General features: G+C 57.1%; 1 protein-coding gene across 5 annotated transcripts; it reads right to left on the bottom strand.

Annotated features, from left to right (window-relative positions):
• Positions 1-392: 392 nt before the first annotated feature.
• NAXD (NAD(P)HX dehydratase) lies at positions 393-20,226 on the bottom strand. Of its 5 annotated transcripts, none has more exons than XM_044250104.1 (10): positions 20,155-20,226; positions 16,564-16,714; positions 13,383-13,428; positions 12,524-12,612; positions 10,255-10,363; positions 4,679-4,729; positions 4,493-4,597; positions 3,692-3,812; positions 2,496-2,616; positions 393-1,635 (listed from the first exon to the last, which is right to left on the bottom strand). In XM_044250104.1, exons 1-10 carry the CDS (start codon positions 20,198-20,200, stop codon positions 1,485-1,487), a joined length of 990 nt encoding a protein of 329 aa, XP_044106039.1. In that variant the 5' UTR covers positions 20,201-20,226; the 3' UTR covers positions 393-1,484. The 5 variants fall into 5 exon arrangements, with proteins under 5 accessions (XP_044106039.1, XP_044106037.1, XP_044106038.1 ...); XM_044250102.1 differs by lacking the exon at positions 20,155-20,226 and adding an exon at positions 20,029-20,148 and having other exon boundaries at positions 2,446-2,616; XM_044250103.1 differs by lacking the exon at positions 20,155-20,226 and adding an exon at positions 20,029-20,148.
• Positions 20,227-25,953: the final 5,727 nt, after the last annotated feature.

Below are 25,953 nucleotides of genomic sequence, written 5' to 3'. Positions count from 1 at the left end.
CGTCCCCCGAGGGCCACGTGCTGCACTTGCCCCCACCCAGTGACCTCCATGCCCTGCTACCTTGGTCTCGGGGTAAAAGCCCGTCCTTGGCTACAGCTAGTAGGTCTGGGGCTACTTTAAAAACAGCCGCTGGCCCTTGGATGTACTCCTCACTCGCACTGGAACAAGAGATTTGTACTTAACTCAGAGCAAAACCAAAAACAGTTCCGTGACGTGTGCACTTGACCTTCTGTGGAACAAAGAGCACTGCACGTTCGCAAGGTGGGGAGGCGGAGGCGCAGGTGAAAACCGTGAAGTGCCGAGCTTTCCCACGTGTGTCCCCCTCGTGTCCTCGCCCAGGAAAGCTGGAACGTGGACATGAGCTCTGTCAGAAAACAATACAAGACTCGATGTTGAGATAAACCAAATTTGCCTTTTAATAGCTACCAGGATTTCGATGTAACTGCCCAGAAGGAAGCACGGTGACGTTCCCCAGCGACGTGTGAGGAGCGGTGCACGTTTTTTAAGAATCTGGTTTAAAGCAGAATCGGTCTGGGGCGAGGGAACTGAATCCCAGAGCGTCCGTCAGGAGGAACAAAGGATCCACACGGGTCCCGTCCTGGCAGAAAGCACGGAGAAGCCTACGGAAGTACTCACGTGCGCAGGACCCAAGCCCACGGGGAGCCGCAGAGAAAACTGCGTGCCCAAAGCACCATCCAGAAGCCAGCCAGAGGCTCACAAGGCACCTCGCAGAGCGCGCTTCCTTCACAGATTCTGCTCCTGAGGACACATCCACTTCCGATGACCATGTTCAGTCCCCCCACCTGGGGCCTCCCGGGACCAGTACTGGCCCGTGTGTGGCCACGCCCTCCGAGTGTCCAGCTTTGTCCTGCCTCCCCGAGAGAGCACACGGCTGGGCCACATCCCAAGGGTCCCCCAGGGACAGCTGCCCGCAGACTCGAGCGCACACGGAGGAGGAGCAGGCAGAGCCCTGCCCTCATGCTCGGGGCTCAGTGTCCTGTGTCCTCCAGAAACCGGTCACTGGTTGTTAGGAAACACTCCCATTAAGCACAGTCGATGCGGACGACTTCTGCCCAGACAATTCCAACCCGATCAGTGTTTGAGCAGCGCACGTGAGCACGACCACCAGGGCCACAGTGCTTGGGGACCGCCACCTCAACAGCACTCTCACAGGTACTGAACAGGATCGACGGGACCCGTGAGGGCACCCACCGCGGGGATGTCGTCGCGTGGACGCACGGCACGTGGGTAGGGCGGGCCTGCGCTCCTGGAGCACACGCAGAGCTCAGCGGCTCGGCTCCTGGCGAGCAGCTCGGGGGAGTTCAGGGATTCTTGGTCTCGTGTCACCTCGCCAGCTGCGCATGCAGCCAAAAATCCACCCCTGGACCACGCGGTCTGACACCCGAGGGCTGGGACACAGGACGTGGCTTCCTGTGACAAACAGCCTCCCTGTCCGTGGGCCGCTCGCTTCCTGGGGCCTCCGCTTAGGTTTCAAAGAGGCTGCGGAAGGCGGGCCCGACCTCCGCGATCATGTCGGTGGTGGTGGTGGAGCGGCCGTGCTTCTGGAAGGCCTGCCGGCTGCACTGCCTCGTGAGCGAGCACGCGCCCATGGCGGCCAGGAGGAGAGGGCTGGACCTGGAGAGGGACGGCCGTCAGCACACGCTGCACACTCCAGCTTCCCCCCATTTCCTGGGACCCCAAACAGCCCACTTCAAGTCTGCTGTGCCTGGGAGGCAGAAGGCGGCCTCGCGACCAGGAAGCGGATATCCCTGCGGCTGGAGAACAGGGCAGCGCGGTTGCCCCTGAGGAAAACTGGACCCACACTGGTCGCGCTTCACTGTGACCCTCAGTGCCGGGAGGACTTGGAAGATCCGAGCATGTGGGTTCCAGCCACCGTCCCCAGATGCCCCTAGAGTTGTTTCCACGTGGACACACCCAGGCAGGTGCTCCCTGCCTCCCGCTGTGCCACCGCCCCGTGGCCTCGCAAGGCTTCACAGCTGGCGGGGGGGCGGGGGGACACCCTGCCCCAGCACACGTGGCCACCGCTGCCCCGTGATGCGTGTGGAGGACGGGGCCTGTGGAGGACTGGGCCCTACCTGCCCTCACAGCTCCGACCACAGACGCGGCCCAGCCTGGATCCCCGAGTTCTGTCTCCTAGAGGTAACTCCCATCTTTCGGGACGGGGTCAAAGCCAGCTCACCCCTGCCCCGCGGATTTCTCCTCCACTGTTTTGCCGTACAAAGGGTACACATCGCATCCCCAGAATAGGGTCTCAAGCTGACCCGGCTGCCCCGAGCTGCTGGCACTGAGGCACAGGGCAGGGCCCCGACTTCACATGGAGCAAGAGCGGCCCAGGTGACCACCCTGGGACCACCCTGCCCCGTATCGCTTCCACGGGACACTGACGTTTCACGCGGCTCCGCGTTAAACCTACAGGTTGCTTACACAGCTCATGCGGTGGAACTCTCGGGAGGACCAGCGAAGGAGTCACATACCCGTTCGTCTTCTCAGGCCCGGCACGCAGCGCCCAGTGCACCAGGACACCCAGGGCGCCCGACAGCAGGTCTCCCTGGCCACCGCACCTGCGGCCGCTGCCCTCCTGCACGCACTCGAGCACTGGGGGAGGGGGACGACACGGCCGTCGGGACGAGCTCTCCTGTGCCCGAGGCACCATCCCGACCCGCAGTAGTTCTTCCCGAATGTTCTCAACCTGGCAGCCTGGTGGACAAGAGAGCAGACCCAGGCCGGCCCAGAAGCACGTGTGCGGCGTGGGCGGTGAGCAGGCCCGAGTCTGCTGGAGAGGATGGGGGAGAAGCAGGCAGGTACCCGGGTTGCTCAGCCCACTAGACCCCCTCGGGGACACGCGCCACCCTCAGAAGTGCACGGCACGCTAGCGTCCCCACCCCCGGCCGCTGATCCATTTACACAGTGTGATCAGCAGCTGCCTCAGAAGGTGGTCACATCCTCAGGAAGTGTCAGGGTCTAGGGTGCCTCCCAGCAACAAGAACCCCAGAGATTTCTGGGTCCCTCAGAAAACACTCCCTTGGCGTGTCCTGCTTCCTCCCGCTCTCTGGTCAGTAGCCCTAAACCCCGTGCTGTTCCAACAACGGTGCGCTCCCTGCCTCCCGGTCAGACCACGGGAGGGGAGGGCCCGTGTGCGGGGCGCGGGGGGCTCCACCCCTCACTGTCCCTGGCGGTGCATCTCAGACACCCCCCAGCTCCCCCGCTTCTTGCACTGGCAGCCTGCTGGCCCGAGGGAGAGAATGAGGGGCAGACCGCAACATCCGGCACCTGGGACCCCCGCCCCCCGGGCACCAGCTCCTGGCGTTCCCCCACTACCCAGCCCTCCTCAGGACAGGAGGGAAAGCGGTTGAAACATCCAGGCGCCGCCTCTAACACCGCAGCTGAGCGGGCCGGGCCCCGGGGTGCCACCTGCTAGCAGGGCCGCAGCCCCACTGCTCAGCTTCCCACGGATCCCCCCAGAACCAGCCGCTGCTCCAGGTGTCAACAAGGATCAACACACAGCGTGTCCCTGCCCTTTGCAAGATGGTGAAAAGTAAAACCAACCTCATGGGGAGCCCGTGTGTGGAACACGGGTGACATCAGGGACGGCATGGGCCGTGACTGGTTTTCCAGGGGCTGTCACGCAGCACTGCCGCACGGAGCGACGTGCGTGAACACAGCTACCCACCCTGTTCGCCGTCGGAGATCACGTCCCGCTCCCCTTTCTGGACCACGGTCACATTCCCCAAGGCCCGGCTGAGTCTTCGCACAGCTTCGCGATGATCGCTGCCGTCCGCGGGGTCTCGCAGCTACACGGTGGGACAGCACAGACCAGGCCGTTGTCGGACACGTGGAAGGAGCCCACCGTCAGGGGTATGTCCTGCCCATCCACCCTGATCCCTAGGACCTCCCCACGCTACACACACACCCCCTCCTCCCGGAGCTCTGGCCCCACACGTGGAGGGGGACGACCCGTCCACTAAGGGGAAGGAGGCCCAGGGTAACCAGCCAGCACGTCCCGGGGAGATGCACAAACACCGCTCAGGGCCCTCCCCCTGCTGCGGCTGGAACCTCCCGGGTCTGCAGAGGGGACAACTGTGAATAACCAGGCACTAGCATCTGTGGGACGCTTCCTTCGAGAGAACTGCGGGGTTTACGTCTGTCATCTGGTTTTGTCCTCAAGCCTATGCAACGACGCTCTCAGCAGCCCCGCTTCACGGGCGAAGCACCGTGGGACAGAGACCGAGGGCACTGCCTAGAGCCCCACCCCGCCTCTCAGCCCGTCACAGACGTACTAGTGAGAAGACGCCCCATCATTCCATGCACCACCAAGAGAGAAGGGCACTGTCACATGTGGGGACATGCCCCGACTCGCTGGCCATCCGAAGTCTGTCCCGCAGGGGCGGGGGGCCAGAAGCACCAAGCCATCCCGTACCCGCCTCAGGACGGGCAGGGCCTGCGCCCCATCTTCTGGGTGGTGAGCACTCACCACGGCTTCAGAGAGTCTGCCGAATTCCACGTGGTTGGGAGTGAGAACGGCCTTCTGGTAGCCCTGGATGAGGGCCGGGTGCCGAGCGATCAGCCACAGCCCGTCCTGCAGGCAAGGATAGGGACGTAGGGCACAGCCTCAGGGGCCTGGCTGGGAGGAGGGGCAGGAGAGGAGAGTCACACTCACTGCATCGATGACAACGGGGATGTCCCTGGCCTTGGATGCCTCCAAGATGCCCTGCAAGGAAAGAACGAGATGCTGAGCAACATCGACCAAGACACCCGAGCAAGCAGTTCGCTGATGAACTACAACACACAGAAAACGGAAGTGCAGACAGGATGCAGAAGACCCAGAGGAGCAGAGAGCAGCCCCCGTAAGGCAGGGGCTCTGGGAACTCTGGAAACAGGAGTCTGTGGGAAGCCCAATCCGCAGCGCTGGGCCAGGCGAGCCCATGGAGGCAGACCCCAAGCTAGAGGCTCCAAGTTCCCACCGACACTCATCCCCAGGGCTCCCAGAAGAAAAACCCAAAGTCTTCAGAATTCTTCCAAATCATGAGTTTATATGCATTTTTTCTAACACTCTGTGTTTTAAAATAAGTGACCATGACAATGAAAGTGAATCACCTCTCCGAAAAAGTTACACTAAAAATCTCAGAGATTAAATAATAATAAAATAAAACCCCAGAGGTTTTTGACTGCATTATGTATCTATCTGTGATCACCATACACACGGTCGCTCACTATGAACCAGTATTTTGCAACGAGATGATACATCGCAACAGCACGTAACCACCATCTCCCCTGAAACACACACCTGAGGGTAGAAAACATGGAGAAGAACGAAGCAAGAGCCCCCCCACCCCCAGGATGCCTGGTGTCCTCACTGGAGGAGGAGACCAGCACACAGACACGGCGACAACCGGGTGAGGACACAGCAGGCGGGCAGCTGGACGTCTACCAGCCAAGGACAGAGCCCTCAGAAAAAACCAAACCTGCTGACACTTCGCTCGGGGACGCCCTCCAGGACTGGGAGGACAACGAGGTCTGCTATTTAAGCCCCTGGCTGCGGTGTTCTGCTGTGACTATCATGTCTGGCGGAGCGTCCCTCACTTCCACCGCCAACGGCATGAACTCCCTAGCAAGCACCTTCTGACCCCCGAGGAGAACAGGAGAGGAACCAGCAAGTAAATACCAGGCAAGGGACGGCCGCTATGACGGCCACAAGTCCTTATCTCCAAGAAGTGCTGACTCTTTGTGAGACAGCTTTGACTCGGACTCCAAGGGAAAGGAGTCTGCAGGTAGCGGCCGAGCGTCTGGGACATCACTAGGACGTCACCAGGACACAGCTCCGGGTCCCGGGGAAGCTGCTGGGACTGAAAGACACGGGCTCAGAGACCAAAAGACTCAGAGTTGTGTGAACGAGCGAAGTCTCTTCACTTCTCTGAAACTCTGCTTGCCTGCCTATAAAATGAGGATCATGGCCCAATTAATACTTTTTTTTTTTTTAAGATTTTATTTGTCAGAGAAAAAGAAAGTGAGAGAGCGTGCACAAGCAGGCAGAGGGAGAAGCAGGCTCTCAGGACAGGTGACTTGAACCCAGAACCGTAGGATCATGAGCTGAGCCGAAGGCAAAGGCCTAATCCACTCACATCCCTCAGATAATCCTCTGAATTTGTAAGAGGATGAGAAATAACAACTCAAGATCTACCCAGTTCCTGGCAAGGGAGCTGGCCGTGTGTAACCGGCAGCCACAGGGAGACCACCGAGGGCCTCGCCACGGCTCCACCCACCACCTAGTGAGCAACCTCCCCTACGGGTGCATGGCAAAGGAGGGAAGGAGCCACACACCCACACATCAGACAAGGCTGGGTGGTCCGACCAGGAGCTCTCCACGTGGGACGTGGCCCCCGGGGGGCAGCAGGGGAGCAAGGGCGGCCCCCGGCAAGGGCAGCCCTTTAGCGTGAGACGGAGCTGCAGCAGCCCACAGCACGGCCATGCAGCTCCTAGACATCTGTCTTCAAGGACAAACAGCCCAATGTGCGGGAGTGTCTGAGACATCACTAACATTAAGAAAGAGCTGCAAACCACCGACGTGAGCCAGTTAAATACAGTGTATCATGATGTAGCTATTAAATGTAACGAGGAACATGTCCACACTTCTATCAGGGAAAAGCCTCCAGGACGTACCTTTTAAGAGCGAGCTACCAAGGAGCACAAAAAGCGCCAAGGGGAGCTCACAGAGCCCGCGTCCTGGGTCCGGAGACTCCCGCTCAAACCAGCGCGTACCGCGTGAGACTGGGCACCGCTCAGCGGCTGCCTGCGCCCCAGCCCGCTACACGAGCACGTTCCCCACCGCCTCTGCTGAGCCCCAAACGCCTGTGGAAACACAGGACGCGCAGCAGCCGAAATGCTCTTGAAATGAACAAGGCTGGCGCGATCCCACAGCCACCGCCATCAGGACTGCGCGTCCCAGCTCAAGCACGGCCACACAAATCCGTAAACTGACCACAGCCCCGAAGTACACCCTGCATTTCCGTCCAGACCTTCCACAGGGAGGCCCAGACGCGAGCAGAGCGGTGCGGCAACGGATTAGCCGCTCCTTTCACCACGCGTAAAAATTTACTCAAAATGGACCACAGACCTATGTGTAAAAGCTAAAACAATAAAGCTTTTGGAAGAAAATACAGGACTTAAGCAGAATTAAAAACTCGTGCTTTAAAAAAAAAAAAGCGCGGCAAGCAGGATTTCCTCCAAATGTGAAGCCGGGTTATCACAAAAGTCCGCACATGAAGCTTGAGAGGGCGCTGCTGGCAACAGCCCAGAGCGGAGGCCACCCCATCGGCCGGCACGCGACGGAGAAACAGTGTGCGGTCGGTCCACACCAGGTACCTAACCGCAGGGAGAGAGCAGAGCGCCGACCCGCACCGCGATGCTGCCGAGTGAACGCAGCTGGGCCCGAGCGCCGCGTACTCTAAGACCCCGCTGCCCCGGAGGATCTGGAATCGGTGGAGGAGAGGCTGCCAGGAGCTGGGGAGCTTGAGAGGAAAAGAGAGCAGCTGCTAATAGATGTGGGGTTTCTTTTGGGATGATGAGAATGTTCTAGAACTGGTCATGGGAGTGGCTGCGCAACTGCAAATGTACTTAGAAGCCACGGAACTGGGCGCTTTAAATGCATCAACTTAACTAAACCTGAAACTAAGAACTTGGCCACCTCAGGGGCCTAAGTTAATTTCTCCAAGATTCAATTTCTTCATCAGAAAAAGGAGGATAATGGGGCAGCTGGGTGGCTCAGTCAGTTAAGCATCTGCCTTTGGCTCAGATCATGATCTTGGGGTCCTGGGACCGAGCCCCTCCTCTGACTCCCTGCTCCACTAGGAGCCTGCTTCTCTCTCCCCCAGTCCCCCCGCTTATTCTGTCAAATAAAATCTTTTAAAAAAGATGAGAATAAAGAGAGAAATCCACCTAATAGGGCTGTTTTCAGGATTGCACCAGACAATGAATTCATTCCAGGAACATCTAGGAAGTGTCTGCTATGGAGGAGGTGGGGAGTGGGAATCAGATGGCCTCTGGGCTCCCTCCCCTGTGAAATGGGGGGCCACCAGCACGGACGGGCTTGTGCGGGAACGGAGTGCAGCGATGAGCAGCGCGCGGCAGACGCACGCAGCGTGAGTGTGCGAGTCACAGACTGTACCCGGTAGGCCACGAGGAGGAAGCCCACAGTCAGGAAGTGCACAGCTCGTCTCGGGCTGCCTAGCCCACGCCAGGTATGGCCCCCACATGCGTATTTGTGCGAAGAAAGCAAAATACTGATAAGGAAAAACCCAAGCACGTTTTCTGAGCACATCTGGTAAAATCTAAGCACATTTCCCCACTCGTTTAAACTGCGGTTTCAAAAATAAGTTCTACGTGTCCCATCACAGATCGTGACTTCTCACTGCAAGGGAAATCCTCCACTGAGGGACGAAGTGGCCAACCCCAGGGCACCCAGGGACGCATGCTGGGGCGCCGACACCCGGCAGCTCCTCGGAGGGGACCGACGCGCCCGGGGGTCAGGTGGGCCAGCACAGGCGCGGGCCCTGCCGCTCACCAGGCAACACCAGGAGCCTCTCCAGTTGCCGTTTTGTTCCAGGGACACCTGGACAAGTGGCTTCCTGAGGCAAATGGCGGTGAGACCACGCGGAGGCCGCTCGAACCGCCGTGACACATGCCACAGGCTGGGTGGCTTGGAAACAACAGGAATGCACCACTCACGGTTCTGGAAGCTTCAAGTCCAAGATAATGGGTGCCACGGAAGATTCCCTAGGGGTCACAGACCAGTCGCCAGGTCCTCACCTGGTGGGAGGGGGAGGGAGCTCTGGGGCCCCCGCTACAAGGGCCTGAGTCCCATCCAGGAGGCTTCCCCGCCCTCACGACCCAATCACCCCCCCGCAGAAGCCTCCCATCCTGACACCTCACCTTGGGGTCAGGATCCCAACACACGAACGTACGGGACACACGCACTCGGGCCGCAGCGCGGTCACCGACAGCCTCGCGAACGGCTCTGGCAGGCCGCAGCTGCCGGAACGTCGAGGCTGCTCACGCGGACGGCCAGCCCGTCTACGCCAACTGCACGCGACGTGTCCCGAGCACGTGCGCGAGAGCCGCCGCCATGACTTGGGCAGCGAGTTCGATGAGCGCGGGAGGGGGAGGACAAAGAGGCCAGAGAGTGTCGTGAGCGCCACTCTGTCGTGACTAAGCAGCGCCAGAGGTTACTGGCTAAGTCACAAAAGGTCACAAAGCCCATCATCCCGAGGGTCATCCCCAGCCTGGCAGGAGCCGTCACCTGCCTCTCTTCCCGGAAACAGACCACCTCGGGGAGAGACCGTCCCAGCCCGCCACCTGTGCGGAGCGCCCCATCCCCGGCGCGAGTGCGCAGCAGACCCGCAGCCTCCACACGGGCTGCCCCACGCAGGTGTCCGCTCCCCTCACACGGACCGAAGGCTCTCGCGCTCCTCAGCTAGGATCCGCTCCTACTCTTCAGCAAGTGGTCGAGACCCACGAGGCTGCCTGGCTTGTGCCGTGCACCGTGCTGGCCCCGAACCAGGAGCGCTCAGAGGCATGGTGTTGGTGGCGCGTCACCGAGAGCCACGCTCGACCGGATGGGACTGGCTCTCAGGCTATTCGTCCCAAATGAACTGCTGGTTCCCTCACACCGCTGTTCCCTCGGCTCTCTGTGAAGGCTGAGCGGCTGTGCCTCCAGCCCCCCGCGCCCGTCACCCGCTCTTCATTCCAGAGCCGAGGCCCCTGCGCACCAGGCAGTCCCGGGGACGCCCCCGGGGCAGTAGCACAAGCTAACGCCCCAAGGACACTCATTCCGTCTGGCCCGGCCGGTTTTAGGCTCTTTCCTCTCTGCTTAGTGCGTCCTCTGCCCCAAACCATCTTAATTAGTCCAACAAGAGGAACCCGAACGCTAAACATCGCAAACTCCAAGAAAATGCTTCTTTTCAGGCTCCACGCGCCGAGTCTACAAGGACAGACACGTTCAATAATTTTCAACACTTGGGGCGCCGGGGTGGCTCAGGCAGTGAAGCGTCTGCCTTCAGCTCAGGTCATGATCCCAGGGTCCTGGGATCGAGCCCCACATTGGGCTCCCTGCTCAGCGGGGAGCCTGTTTCTCTCTCTCCCTTGGCCTGCTGCTGCCCCTGCTTGACATCTCTCTCTGCCAAATAAATAAATGAAATCTTAAAAATAGTAATAACAATAATAATAATTTTCTACACTTACCTTAACATTTTCAAGAAGCGTATCATCCCGACCCAGGCCGGGCCCCACGACCAGGGCGTGCAGCCGCGGCAGCCACTGCTCCACGTCGTGAACGGCGCTGGGGCTGTCACTGCGGCGAGAGGACGAGGCCGGAGCAGTTTAGTACAACTTGCACTCACTGGCCAACCTTACTAGGGAGACTACACATTTTTCTGCATTTCCCTGGTTCCTTCTCCTGTTGCAGGACCCAGGCCAGGACCCCAGTCTGCATCCAGCCCCCTACATGTCCCCATCATCTCTGTAGATGAGCTCATCCTTTGATACCCAGATGCAGGAATCCAGCTTTCAGCATCTAAATGAAGCCACACCGAGACAGTCTTTGCCTTCCAGACTGAACTGCTTTGTTTCCACCACACAGGCATACTTTATGCACTCACAGGGGCACCGGGGGACCCTGTCACTTGGAACAGGAACCGACGGCTGTACGCGACCGTGTCGCTTCGCCACGCCACCTGCTCGCTCATCTCGTCCTCTGACTGTTAGAACCCACCTTGTAAGGCTCTGCCCCCAGCAAGCCCACCGCGGGATCCAAGCACCCGCGCTCAGCCTCCGCGTCGGACCGCAGAGACACGGGCCCTTCCAGAAGACTGCCAAGAGTTCTCCACGACACCCCTCCTCCCCGCTCCTGCCCCCGCTCGGCTCCCAGCTGTGGGGCGCCGGGCTGCCCCGCTGACACGCACTGCTGCGGAGCCCCCCCCTCGTCCCGCACCTCACAGCCATGCCGCTTGGATGTGCCACAGGCAGCTGCAAACACATCCAAAGCCAGCTCCGCAGCCGCCCCAGCACACCTGCCCCCCAGACCACCCCCCTTGTGGAGTCACAACAGCTCGGACCAACCCAGAGTGGCCTCCATGACTCTCGTCTTTTCCTTCTACCCGATACCCCACCTGTCAGCGGAACCTGGGGCTGCACTTCCAAATGGGCCCCCTCTCCTGCCCCATCACTTACCCTCACTAGGACGCTCCCAACCCCCTCCTCTGGCAACTGCTGTGTCCACCCTGGGCCCCAAAAGCGCATTCTCAACAGCATCCAGGTAAGGCTTTTAAAATGCACACTGGGGGACGCCTGGGTGGCTGAGCTGGTTAAGCAGCTGCCTTCAGCTCAGGTCATGATCCCAGCGTCCTGGGATCGAGTCCCACATCGGGCTCCTGGCTTGGCAGGGAGCCTGCTTCTCCCTCTGCCTCTGCCTGCCTCTTGGCCTACTTGTGATCTCTCTCTCTCTCCGACAAATAAATAAATAAAATCTTTAAAATGCACACTGGATCCTGTCACCCCCCCTCCCAATGCAAGGCTCTAGCAGCCTCCTCCCCCCTCCTCTTCACTTACGTGAAAGCCAAAACCCAGAGGATGACCCCCATGACTGCACAGCTTGGCCTTGAACCTCTCCAGTCCCCCAACCGATCCTGAGGCCCTTGGCTTGACCTGGGACGCCAGTCCTACCCCAGGTATGCAGGTCCCTACCTGAGTGACACACTCTGGGCCCCTGCCCACCATCACCCCGTGAGAAACACACATGGGCCACGAGCATGCACACGTGACACGTGGCCCACGTGCTGCCCGCACGGCCGGCCTTTCCTCTCCCCTGCCTGCCCGCCATGTAGTCCTCACCACCCTCTAACACCCTGTTCTCTTGCGCGTCCATCTCCGGAGATGTGCGGCCCGATACGGCAGCCACCAGCCCCATGCGGCTGTTTTAACTCGGTTTATGAGAAAACAGCTTCTGAGTCCCGCCGGCCCCATGTCAGGTGCTCAGCAGCCACAGGTCTGGACAGCACCAAGAACACTTTCCCCACTGCAGAAAGCTCTAGAGCACAGGGCCGCCCTAGAAAGGGGGCTGCATGGGAGATGTTTTGTCTGCTTGGTTCAATGCTGTCCCCAGGGCAGCGGAAGCGTCTGCTGAATGCGGGAAGGCCCCACGCCTGCCCGACAGGCCCCTCATGACTGTTGTGGGCAGCACGGCCGCAGGCAAGGCCCAGACCTCTCCTAGGAAGCTGTGGCCATTTCTGGTGCGCCCTGGGGGCCCAGACCTCATCCCACACCTTATAAGCACAGCGGCTACTCTCCTGGCCACAGATCGTGGGCTCCTTACTGCTTTCTCCTCTCCTCTGACAGCACCCACCTTCCACCCCCCAGTACGGCAGCCGCTCCACGGAGGCCCTTAGCGCCACGAGAAGGCCCCGTGGGCGAGGAGCAGGGCTGCGAGTGAGCACCCCCGAGCGGCCACACTCACAGAACCGGGTGAACGATCAGCTCCGGGCTGTACGACTTGATCACCAGCGCGGCCTCCCGAGTGCAGAACACGTGGGACAGATCTGCGCCCTGAGGAATGAGGACGAGAGGCGGACTCAGAGCGGGGTGCACGCAACAGACGGGGAGGCGGCCTCACCACAGCTGCCCAGGGCCCTTACTCCATGGCCAGGCGGCTCAGATGAGGAAGGAAGCTTAAAAAAGGGCTGGAAAGCAAGCAGACTTTTGCTGCCAACCCAACAGGCAGGTCACCCGAGACCATGGCAACTGTGCCAACTGGGCCACCAGGACTTGATCGAAGACCTGGGAAACCGCCAAGTCGCACAGACGCCGACTGCCTTCATGAGGACTGAAGCGGCGTTCTAGGATCATGGTGGTCAAAGACAGTTCTAGTAAAACTTCGGTCAAACAAATTCCAGTTCTGGGGCATCTCAGTGGGTTAAGCGGCCGCCTTCAGCTCGGGTCAGGATCCCAGGGTCCTGGGATGGAGCCCCTTGTCGTACTCCCTGCTCAGCGGGGAGCCTGCCTCTCCCTCTGCCCTTCCCCTGCTCATACTCTTTCCCTAATAAATGAAATCTTAAAAAAAAAAAATTCCGGGGATGCCTGGGTGATTCAGATGGTTAAGCGTCTGCCTTTGGCTCAGGTCAGGATCCCAAGGTCCTGGGCACAGCCCGGCCTCGGCTCGCTGCTCCGCGGGGAGCCTGCTTCTCCCTCTTAGCCCCCCACCCCCTTTCGTGGTCTGTCTCTCTCACACACTCGCTCTCTCAAATCAATGAAGTCTTTAAATACAGTAATAAGGAATCCAACGGCTGACGAGAGTGAGAAGCTATAAGCAGACCTACCACTTTGAGAGCTGAGATGGCAGCGAAGTAGGGCGCTCCAGTGTACCTGAAAAGGCAGAGCGGACAGTCAGCATCCTCCGGGAAGGCCGCCGGCACAGCAGTTTAGTGGGAGGCTATAAAGACGGGGATCAGAGCACAGGGCCCAGCACCTCGTAGCACGGGAGCCCCACGAGGCCTGAGATCCCGACCTGCGCGCCGCTCAACCGACGAAGGCAATGGACGAAGACACCAGGTGGCTGTCACGTCAGACCTCTGCCGCCTCAGGACCGCCGGCGCTCCCAGCACTGGGCTCAGCCTGGAGGCGGCCGTGAGAGCTCACCGACGGCGCCGAGACAGCAACACCCAGCCAGGCCCCGAGACCCACACACCTCTCCCCCTGGCTTCCACCCCACCCCGGAATGCCCTTATTTTTAACACGGCCTCAGGCGGCGGGGGGGGGGGGGTTGCGATCAGCAAGTGCGGCAACATTTAAGATGTCTGCGCGGCTCCAGTATCAATTCTGGGAATCGATCCCCGGGAGCTAACCGGATGCACACACAGTTGGAACCATACAGAGATGTCCACAGCCAGGCTGCTCATTTGGGGAAAAGAACAGAGGCGACCCGGTCGCCTATCAACAGGGACAGTAAATAACTTGCAGCCCGTCTTTACAAGGAACACCACTCACCAAGAATCGGTCTCTAAGAAGCAACAGGGAATGACTGATGCCAGGACACCCCATGAAATGAAAAGGAGGTCACACCACCAAACAGCAAGCAGAGAGAATGCAGAGCCCTGACGCCTGCTTTCTGTTTTGGAAAACAAGTATCCAATGTAAGCTGTGAGTGCGAAGGCGTCCACGGAGCACCGCCGCCTCAGACGCTCCACCAGCCCAGGACTAGGCAGAGAGCCAGGCCACCCCCGCCCACCAAGGCTAGTTTGTTTCAAAGATCTTGGTTGATTTCATAACTGACCCCTTGGACCACTCGTATTCTCTCTTTTGGTGATTTTAATCCCCGCGTTCATGCTATATATTCCCCACTAATGAGTGAACCTTGACACCCTCGCCCCTCACCCGCCCACCTGCTCTGTCCACCCACAGCCTCGCTGTGTGGGCCCAGTGCTGTGTCACTTTCAGACCTTGTAGGTAACACATCTTTATTTTTCCAGAGTTTCCTGATAGCTGTTACTTCAGGGCATCCTGTCTGTGATCACAGCAAGAACCACGGGGGCAGCTCCAACTCCAGCACCGGACACTGACAGGCTAAGACCCGCACAGAAGTGATAACACGGTCCCAGTTTTGTAAAAAATAGTTACATACACAGAAGAGTCTGGAAGGCTAATAATGTGCCCATGCTGTATTACTACACGGGTACTATGAAGTCTTCACTTCCCACATTTCTGTGGTGTTTGAATTTTTACAAGCAGATTATACCTTTATAACCGGAGTAAAAACGATCCTACTTTAAAGGTTAGTTCCTAAAGCTAATGGACATTTCTTAAGTTACATAATTACCCCTAGCATGCTACCCTACAGACTTATCTGAAAAAGAAAACCTCACAGCCAGTTCTTCCCATGTAAACATCCCAAAATACAAGGCAGGAGAGGGAGGGGACGTGAGAAATAAGACCCCTGCCCCCTTAACTCTCTCAAGGGCCCACGGGCCTGGTGGAGGCCGCATGCTGGCCTCCATCCCAGAAGCTGGAAGAGGCGGCCTTTAACTGGGGACCTAAAGGAAGAAAAGCACCTAAGAGCTAATGATCCAAGAGTCCAAAATGCAGCAGGAGAAAGAAACAGAGGAGAAACGAGAGCCAGTAATAGAGGAGCATTTCCCTCATCCAAAGGGACCACGTCTACAGACGTAAGGGCTCGCCAAGTCTCAAATCAGGTTAGTGAAAGAAGATATACCGGGACACATTCGGAGGAAACTGAAGACTTCGAAAGAAAATCTCACAAACATCCAAGCAAGAACAAGATACGAATTAAGACAATCTTCTTTTTTGTGGTGCAAAATACAGACTAGAGTACAATGTGATCACACGCACAGTTTACCAAAAAGATCACGCTGAGACTCCCCAGCTCAGGCAAGGCACAACACAGCCCACCCACCACAGCAAGGCACAGCCGGTGTGCAAGTACTCCACAGGGTCCCCTGTCAAAGAAAACGCCAGAAGAGGCCAAGGACTCCCACCCCAAGAGCAGACCACTGGGCCAGGCAGGAAACCGGCAGCAGTGCACAAAGTTCCGTGCAGTACTAGGGGTTGCGCTAGGAATTCCCAAGGAGTTCTTTGTCAGCGTTAACTCTCTCCCGAGTGGCATGTATGATTCATCATGGTAGTTAGAAAAGACAACCCCTAGCTCAATGTGAAACCGTAAGAGAATTTCCAAATTAATAAAAGGAAAAACCTAGCAAAAATAAGGAAAAAATGGACACATAATGTAAAATGAAGAGAAAACGTAACAAGCCTTAGAAAGTGCCTCAGGTAGACTAAAGTGAACAAGCAGACCGCCTTGTCAGAGCAGGTACGGTCGGTCACACGGGGTCAGGAAACAAATCAAGCTACATATTATTTATAAAACACCTAACTACATGATAAACCACTGAAAATACACAGCCAGGCAGAGACAGCACATCGATACGAACAGAGAGTAAGCAGGGGCAGAAACGGTAACCAAGGTCAGATTTAAGTCAAAGGCAAAGGTATCATTTATGAACAAGGACAGGTTATAAAATTTTACGTGCAAACAACACAGCAGCAAAATCCACAGAACTAGAAAGCAAGCCTTGAAAACAGGCTAGGATCTGTCAAATTTCCTTAGTGACTTCCAAGAACATCTTCAAAATGACAAAGTAAACCAAACAAGTACTAATCTTCTCCAGATTACAAAGAAGCACGTGTTCGTGGTACGCAGCCTGGTCAATACGGGAACGTGTAAGACAAGAAAACCCGGCCCCAGCCCCACCACGGGCGCAGCTCCACAGCCACGTGCCAGCGACAGCTCATGCAGGGCCCTCACTGTCCTCTCCTACGCAGGCACAAAGTTCATCCCTGGAAAAAACCGGGGTCAGAACATCAGACTACACCGACAAATGACTGCTGGGGTCCAGCCAGACGGACAGACGGACAACGGACTGACACGCGGGCAGAAAGCCAGACAACAGAGACTGCGTAACGGCGACCATCTTCCGAGTCACTTACTCTTGGCAGCCCCCAATGATGCCTATTCTTCCATCTTGGCCTTTGTGCTTCTGGGAAGTCAGAGGAGGTATAATGTTTCTCACCAACTGCAACGTATTTTCCATATCCTTTATTGAATGTGCTTTATGCAGTGAAAATGCTCTTTGTAAAACTGAAACACATGAAAACGAAATCATTCAGAAAAATATCAGCATGCATAGCAAAGAGACTGAAATAAGACAGCCTACTAACCAAAACACCCCAAAGTCGACTGAACACGAATGCTATAGATTTTTATCCAACGGTTTCATTATTTTTGGATTTTTTTTTTTTTTATTTGACAGAGATCACAAATAAGCAGAAGCAGCAGAGGGGGTGTGAGAAGCAGACTCCCTGCTGAGCAGAGAGCCCAATGCCGGGCTCGATCCCAGGACCCTGAGATCACGACCTGAGCCGAAGGCAGAGGCTTGACCCACTGAGCCACCCAGGCGCCCCCACTGTTTTATTTCTGTAAGCAAATGACCCTTAGAAATTACGACACAGCACTAACACTAGCTGGACGTACCAACTTTGTTTTTGAAACGTACCGGACATTTCTGAAGTCCAGTTAATCTTTCAGAAAGCGTTTTAATGCATCACGACCTAAGAAACTACACACATCCCACACGTCAATCTTCCACTAAGCTTATCCAAGAGACTGGAAAAGCAAACCTCTCGTTCGCCCCCTTCCGCTGCCCTAGTCCTACTCCCAACCATCCAGTCACGTCTCGGACACGCCCTTAGATACTCATTCAACAACCCAGAAATGGTGTTCTAAATAGAGAACACAGCTTACACTGGGTTCAGAGTAGCATCTTAAAACAGAAAGACGATTACGAATTGTTTATAAACAGCTAGATCTTAATTGCCTTTCTAGAAAAGCTTCCCGCATATCTGCCTTGGTATTTAACCCAGCTCAGCTGTGAGGGAAATGCCACATTCTGTAGCATGCTGTGTACTCGAGGTCTGAAATAATAAAGCACGTGTTTTCCCTAGAATTAAAGGGTCTGTGCAGAGCTACACAACACTCACGAAAGGAAGCCAACAGTCACTTCGTTCTAGTTATCCCAGCAGCACAGAAAACCCAGGCGGTGTTGCAGCTCCCGGGAAGGCAAGCTGCCGGCCCCACAGCCCCGTAAGACACACCGCTTTATGTTTACTAACACTCTTACGGTTTCACTTCTTATCCAGTAATTTTATTTAAGTAATTTTCTTTAATGAGTAGCTGTAATGGCCTCCTCAGCAGATGTGCCAGCTGCTGAGACCCCCACATGTGAGAATGTTAATTACTAGGAGTCCACCCCAACACTTTCCACCTCCCAAACCAACACAAGACTAAAACTCAAAACCGAATCCCTACTGGGGGGCACCTGGGTGGCCCAGTGGGTCAAGCCTCTGCCTTTGGCTCAGGTCATGATCTCAGGGTCCCGGGATCGAGTCCTGCATCAGGCTCTCTGCTCAGCGGGAAGCCTGCTTCCTCCTCTCTCTCTGCCTGTCTCTCTGCCTACTTGTGATCTCTGCCTGTCAAATAAATTAATAGAATCTTTAAAAAACAAAAAAAAAAAATAGAATCCCTGTAAACCTTTGGCCAAGAAAAGGCACAACTGGGCGTGCTCAGTGGTGGCAACAGCCGGCTGATCCCTCTGCTTCCAACGTCTGCTGGCACGTCCACAGTCCTGCCCAGAGGCAGCGAGCTACCAGAGCAGCCCAGCCTTCTCCTCCTCCCCCTAGTTCACGCCACCTCCTGGGTGCCTGCCCACACCCCCATTCCCAGAGCGCTCACACCATGCACGCCATGGGAGCCGCAGGAAGGGAACCAGAGCTGTGCCGTCAGAGCCGGTGAGCCAGTACTGACTGCTGAAGACCCCTGCGGCCCTGCAAACACATGTGATCCCAGCTTGAACCCGTCCTGTGTAACAACACAACCGGTCAGTAGGAGAATGTCAGGATGGTTGCTCCTTCAAATTCCCATCACGACATACAGTTGCTTTCTAAAGTACAGAAACTGGGATGCCTGGGGGCTCAGTTGTTGGGTGTCTGCCTTCGGCTCGGGTCATGATCTCAGGGTCCTGGGATCGAGCCCCGAATCAGGCTCTCTGCTCAGTCGGGGGCCTGCTTCTCCCTCTCCCACTCCCTCTACTTGTGTTCCCTCTCTCACTGTGTCTCTGCCTGCCAAATAAATATATAAAATCTTTAAAAATAAAGTCAAGTCTAGAAACTGTAAAAGTGGATTCCAAAAAAAACAATCAGGCAAGGGGCGTTCTGGGCTCCTCATAATGCTCCTGGGACCTGTCCACAGAAACATCCTGTCTCCGGGGTGAAGATGCCTTCACCAGAGGCACCTGAAATTCATTCCATTCGGTAACTTGGTCGTGTTCAGGGGATTCGGAGTCTGGAAGAACAGGTCAAACCCGTCTGACTCCGGTTTGTCTTACGGAAGTGGCGCCGGCAGCTGGGAGAGCTGAGCGGATTTCTTCAGCCTGCGCGGTCTCCTAGGATTCCTGACCAGCCACCCCGAGGGATGACCGCGCTCTAACCTACGGGGAGCCAGCCCGTCTGCAGGGCCCGACGGCAACCCCTACAGCATCTGAGATGCCCTAAAGCTAGGACGGAAGTCAGGGCGCCAGAACGCGCCTGTCCTGGGTGAAAGTTCAGCAGATCAGCCTCATAGCAACACCGGAACGAAGGCCAGGAGACCCGCTGACCACAGGGGAAAATTCAAGACGAAGGGCCGCCCGTCAACGTCTCGGAACAATCTGGGCCCGGAGGCCCCTCTGCCGCCGTGAGGGAGGGGCAGGAGCTGCGGGACGTCGAAGCCCCGCACGGCCCCCCGCACGGGAACTAGAGCGCCGCCGTGTGTCACTAAAGCAGAGAAAGAAGGGGCGTCTGGGACCCCCCCCAGCGGTCCCCGCCCCGCACCAGCGCACACAGGCCCGCAGCGCACCCCACACCACAGCCTGCGGGAACGCCCCCGTCCCGGCTCGTCACCGGCCGGGCAGCCGCGGCCGCGCACCGCTTCTCGGCCCAGCCCCGCACGGAGGGGCGAGCGCTCGCCTGGGACCCCCTTCCCGCCCGCGCCTCCGCCGCCCGGCGCGCGCCGCTGTACTTCCCGCGCACACACCCCGGGCCACCGCGGGGCCACCGCGGGGAAGGCCCCTCACGAGGGCCGCGGGCGCTCCCGACGCGCCTCCATGCCTTCCCCACAGCCCGCCGGGTTTCACAGCCAAGGCCGCGGCGGGGTCCTCGGGGGTCGCCGGGGGCGCCCAGCCGTGCCCCTGCCCCGCGGTACCGGCGCTGACAGGCCCTTCCCTCCGCGCGGGCGGCTGCGTTGCGGGCTGCCCGCCAAACCCTCCTCGGTCCCCGGCACGACACCCCGCGGCCCCGGGCCCCGCGCGCGCCCGGCCTTCCACGGCGCCTCCGTCCCGCCGAGCGCCCGCGGTCGGGTACCTGCGTCCGGCGACAGCTCGTAGAGCACGAGCGCGGCCGAGAGCAGCGCGACAGCGGCCGCGCCGGCGAGCAGAGCCCCGGCCCCCGCGGGAAGGGCCATGCCCGCGAGGCCGGTATCGATCTTACCTCGGCGGCAGGCCCCGGCAGCGGCCCAGACGGGACCCACAGCCATCCCCGGACTTCCGGGCTCCCGGCGGCCCCCGCGCCGCCGCCGGAACCAGAGCTTGCGGCGGACTTCCGGCTCCCGACGGCCCACGCGCCGTCGCCGGAAGTCGACCCTCTACATCCGGCCTCACCGCCCGCCAAGACTGGCCTCCACCAGTCGTATACGGTCCCTGATGATTGACAAGCTCAGTGCCCAACCCAGGAGGGCCCCAGCTCCGGACCTGGAGTTCGGCCGGAAAGCGGGTTCCGGCACGGAGATGCGTCTTAGGACTTGGTGTTTGGGGTCTTTTCATCCTTCGTGTTTGGGGCCGGGGCCGTCTTAGCGCACGGGTCGGGAGGCTGCCCCGCTGACCAGCACGGTGCCCTCGGGCAGCCGGCGGACGCCTTGGAACCCCACGTTTGCGCGGCCCATTCCGCCCTGGGCCGCCTCCGCCCCCGGACTCGCGAGCTGGACTGTCCCGCCGGCTGCCGCCCCCTGCCCCCGGGAGCCGGGCCGCCGCCGTCCCGGCCGCTCAGGTCGGAAACCGGGGGCGCCCTCCTCCCGCCTGCCTCCTCCCGAGGGCCCGCCTTGCGGGGGCGACCCCGGGCTGAGCGCGGCCGGCCGGTGCGGTGCGGAGGAGCGTGTCTCACGGCCCTGGAGGCCGCAGGTCCGGGCTCGCGCTGCCGCTAGTGGCCGTCTGTCCGGGGCGCCCCTCGCCTCGCGGCGGAGTCCCTGGCGTCCCTGCCTGGGTGCTCAGGGGGCAGCCTGCCCGTGAGCCGCCCCGGGGAGCCGGCACGTTCCTCCTAGGAGGACGCCAGGCCCGCGCGCGATGCTTGCCCTAGCCTGGTCGTCTGCGAAGACCCTGCCTTCAAGGGAGGCTACACTGAACGGTACCGGCGTCTGGACCTAAGCTTGTCTTGGGGGACACACCTCACCGATGGCGGCTGCGGCTCCTCCCGGTCTCCCCGCAGCGACAGGCCGTGTCACTCCCTCGAGGTCGTGTTGCATGTAGGTGAGGTTCGCTGGGGTGAGGTCCCAAGCCGACCACCGAGAAGGGAGCCTTGAGACCTCTTTGGGGCAGAACGGCGGCTTTATTAAAGCAGGGGGACAGGACCCGAGAACAGAAAGGCCTGCTGCCCCAGCGTGCTGACGGGGCTCATGATACGCTCGGGAGCCGGGGAGGGAAGAAGATGGAGGTTTCCAGAAGGACTTTGATGGACGAGGGAGGACCTGCAGGATACTGGGGGCCTCGCTTCCTCTGGTTCAGGGTTTCCCCGGTAGCAAGACGTTAACAATAAGACAGTTGGGAAACTTCTTCTGGAAGTTGAGTTCTTAAAAATGCTCTTTTCTCTTTGTAAGATTAGTTTATTTATTTGACAGAGAGTGACCACAAGCAAGGGGAGAGGCAGGCAGAGGGAGAGGGAGAAGCAAGACTCCCGGCTGAGCAGGGAGCCCGATCTCAGGCTTGATCCCGGGACCCTGAGCCTCAGGACCTGAGCTGAAGCCACACCTCACCGACTGAGCCCCCCAGGTGCCCCAAGAACGCCCCCTTTCCTTCCTTTTTTCCTTCCTTCTTTCTTTCTGATTTTATTTATTTGACAGAGATCACAAGTAGGCAGAGCGGCAGGCAGAGAGAGAGGGGGAAACGGGTTCCCCACTGAGCAGACAGCCTGCTGGGGGACTCGATCAGGACCCTAGAATCATGACTGAGCCGAAGGCAGCTGCTTAACCAACGGAGCCACCCAGGCGCCCCAAGGATGCTTATTTTTGTGACTCACTAAGACATTTGTAAACCAAGGGAGCGTCCTTTCTTGCAGGACTGTCCTCTCTATGAATTAACCGTTTGGTTTTTTTCCTTTCAGCTTTAGGGCAGCCAGGAGTGCCTGAGGAATGTCACACATGTTCCACCCGGGTGTGGGGGGCATTGTGGGGTGTCAGCTTGTGCTTTGTCCTCAGCTTGCCTTCTCCTCCCTCATCTCAGACCGTCCAGTGGTTTCCCACATTGAGTAAAATCCAAAGTTCCTCTCTTTCGGCCTTCCAGGGCCCGTGTGCTCCTCGCACTCCACTCCGCTGCCACTGCCCTTGCTCCCTCTCTCCCAGCTACACCGACTTCTTTGTGCTCGGTCTGTGCGGCCAGCATGCTCCTGCCGTCCCCTCTGCTGGCTCTTTCTCGTCGTGACACTGACGCGGGCCTGCAGGTAGCAGTTCCATCTGTGCCGAGCCGTTCCCGGCCGTTCTGTGTGAGGTCCACACCCCTTCTTGCCTGCTTCCTTCCTTAGCACTTCGCACTGCTTGACTTACCCGCTCGGTTACCCATCTGTCGTCGTCTCCGTCACCATGGCTGTAGAGGTTAGCACAGAAGTTAGGAGGCACACCTACGTAACAAGAAACTTCACTGATTGGAGATGTGCACTTCCATGAGTTTGAACAAACGTATGTAATCATGTAATCGCTGATGTGGAGAACAGGGGCAAAAGAAAAAATTAAGTTTCCTTACTGCTTACAGCCCGTTGACAGGTCCTAGAAACAGACATAGGGACCTTACTCTGGGAACTCAGCTGCCCCGATGTTGGCACTTTGCTAAGGGCCAAAGGTCATCTTAGCCTAACCCCCAGGATCCTGTGAGTCTACCTGAAATACACAGAGATTCCTTTGGAAAGTTACCTCTACCCGCCAAGATACAGGCTTGCTGAAGTCCAGCAAGTGGCCTCCCGGTGCACAGCTGAAGTGTCAGGACTGCGGGACCCGCCAAGATACAGGCTTGCAGACGTCCAGCAAGTGGCCTCCCGGTGCACAACTGAAGGGTCAGGACTGCGGGACCCGCCAAGATACAGGCTTGCAGACGTCCAGCAAGTGGCCTCCCGGTGCACAGCTGAAGGGTCAGGACTGCGGGACCCGCCAAGATACAGGCTTGCTGAAGTCCAGCAAGTGGCCTCCCGGTGCACAGCTGAAGTGTCAGGACTGCGGGACCCGCCAAGATACAGGCTTGCAGATGTCCAGCAAGTGGCCTCCCGGTGCACAGCTGAAGGGTCAGGACTGTGGGTCACTAAACGGGGCTGAAGAGCCTTTTCCCAACAACAGCGAGCCTGCTCAGGGCCCTGTCTTTCCAAAATACCCTGGAGGCTTGTGCCATCCCTAACCTCTCCCACCTTGGAAGCAGGAAATCCAATCACCGGTCCCAACCCCGGTGCAGCCCTCTCTGCCCACAGGGCCGGTCGATGCCCTCCAACGAAGCCGCCTTTCTGCACCGAAGATGTCTCAAGAATTCCTTCTTGACTCTGCTCCAGGACCCCAGCATGTCCTACCTCAGTCACCGCCACATTTGTGATTTAGAACGTACCTATCAAGACACCCCAGTCAGGCTTTTGCTGCTACTGTAAATGTTTTCTTAATTTTAATCTTGAACTGCTCATTGTGCGTTCATGGAAACACTGTTGATTTGCGTATTGGGACACTGTGTCTTTTGATCAGGCCGAATTCACTTGTCACTAGTTCTAGCAAATGCTTTGAGTTCTTGGATCTTCTGTATAAGCAGGTGTCAGTTTTTTGGTGAGATTAACTTCATGAACTTTCTGGGTAGCCACCAGGTTATTTAATACCAGTATGAACTCCTCAATTTTTATTTGGCTCAGCAAAAATTTATGAATTCTTATTTTACTTACTTTGTTCAGAATTTTAAAATGTATTTATTTATTAAGCACCAAGTTACGTGTTACCAATATGAAGTCATGAATTTTTATTTAATTCATTTATTTACATCTTATTTATTATGTTACCCTTTTTGATACTTTAAATGCAAACATACTTAAATATTTACATTTCAATGGCTCATCCAGGGACCGGAGCCTCAGAGCCATCATCTCGGATCCTCACAGTGTTAATCTTTCCCAGAGAACGCCGGAAGTGAGTTCCTTCTCGCCACGGAGGGGAGATCTGTGCAGACTTAGAGAAGTCGCACAGATCAATTACCGGGAACCTTCCTTACTCAGCTGTGGCCCTGTGGCGTTGGCACTGCCCCGGCCTGGAGGTGTGGAAGAAGTGAGTAGGAGATTGCGGGCTCCCTGGACACTGGCCTGCGTCATCCGAGGCCACACACCACAGGGGGAAGGTAAGCAGTCCGAAAGGCAGGCACCCGCTTCATTTCCAAACCTCACCTCTGAACTGGAACACGTTTGACCCATCCCTATGGCAGCCGCCAAGGGTAACCTTCACCTTCCAACCGTCCTCCCCTCGCTCTTGGCCTGCAGGCTGCTGTCCTCGTCAGTCAGGCCCGGAAATCGGTCTGAGAAAGAACAGTCAGAACCCAGACCCTCCACGGTTCCCAAGGTGAAACAGCACCTTGCGTAATATTCCGGGACTCGTGTGTGCCTTTTTGTTCCCGCACAGAATCTGAGAAAAGATCATTAAAGCTGCAAAAACCTGCACTTTCGTAGTCCGCAGGAGGGGCCGAGAACTAACACTGCCAAGGGATTTACATTCCTGTTCATTTAATGACCTCCGGAGGAGCAGCTGTGTAGCACACCCGTTGGTAACTGGGAGACCCTCCTTCCTTTTGAGAACTCTTCTGACAGCTTATCTAGTATTTTTAGCTTTGCCGAGAAGAGCATACGATTAAGAGATGTGGCCAGAAGGAAAAAATAAAATTTTACTTCCAGGATCAACAGATCTTTAATTTTAGACTTAAGGAAAAAGCAGTCAGACTCAGGTAGTTTTGGTCTCTCCGGGGGCTTATTGGAAATGCAGAAGCATTGGGGCACTTGGGCGGCTCAGTGGGTTAAGCATCTGCCTTCTGCTCCTGTCGTGATCCTGGGGTCCTGGGATCAAGCCCCACATCGGGCTCCCTGCTCGGCGGGAGGCCTGCTTCTCCCTCTCCTACTCCATTTGCTTGTGTTTCCTCTTGCTGTATCTCTGTCAAATAAACAAAATCTTAAAAAAAAAAAAAAGACTTCGCATCCTTGGTGATAGCCTTGAGCATTTGGGGGAGTCACCTAAAATAAACTTTTTGGGTCAGAGAGATTTTTATCACCAAAAGATGAAATTAGATGAGATAACCTTTAATGTTTCTGTCAGCAATAGAAACATGTATTTGATCTAGTAATACACTTGCTTGTATTTGATCTTTTATTTCATGTTACTTGTACTTTCTTAATTATTTATTTTATTTAGTTATTTGACAGAGAGAGGGAGAGAGCACAAGCAGGGGGAGCAGCAGAGAGAGAGAGAGGGAGAAGCAGGCTCCCCGCCGAGCAGGGAGCTGACTCAGGACTCGATCCCAAAACCCTGGGATCTTGACCGGAGTCGAAGGCAGGTGCTTGACCAACTGAGCCACCCAGGCGCCCCATACTTCGTGTTACTTTTCAAAATACCGTTTTAAAATCCTCTAAGAGGAGCAGTGTTGTACTTGGGGGTTCAAAGTAATCAGTTTATATACAGCAAGTCCCAAATGATATTCACACCAATCTCTCCCTCATTTTTAAATTGTAAAATACCATCCTCTTTCTTTAATGGAAGTTTTTCTCCAAAATAAAATTAGAGAAGGGACGCCTGGGTGGCTCAGTTGGTTGGACGACTGCCTTCGGCTCAGGTCATGATCCCGGAGTCCCGGGATCGAGTCCCACATCAGGCTCCCAGCTCCATGGGGAGTCTGCTTCGCTCTCTGACCTTCTTGCTCATGCTCTCTCTCACTGTCTCTCTCTCAAATAAATAAATAAAAATAAAATATTAAAAAAATAAAATAAAATTAGAGAAATCCACCGGAAGGGCGGCCAGGTGATGTCGCC

The sequence above is a fragment of the Neovison vison genome, chromosome 5, assembly GCF_020171115.1.
Source record: "Neovison vison isolate M4711 chromosome 5, ASM_NN_V1, whole genome shotgun sequence".
Classification (NCBI taxonomy): Eukaryota; Metazoa; Chordata; class Mammalia; order Carnivora; family Mustelidae; genus Neogale; species Neogale vison.
Note: the sequence above shows the minus strand (reverse complement) of the source record. Positions and strands in the feature narration are given on the sequence as shown.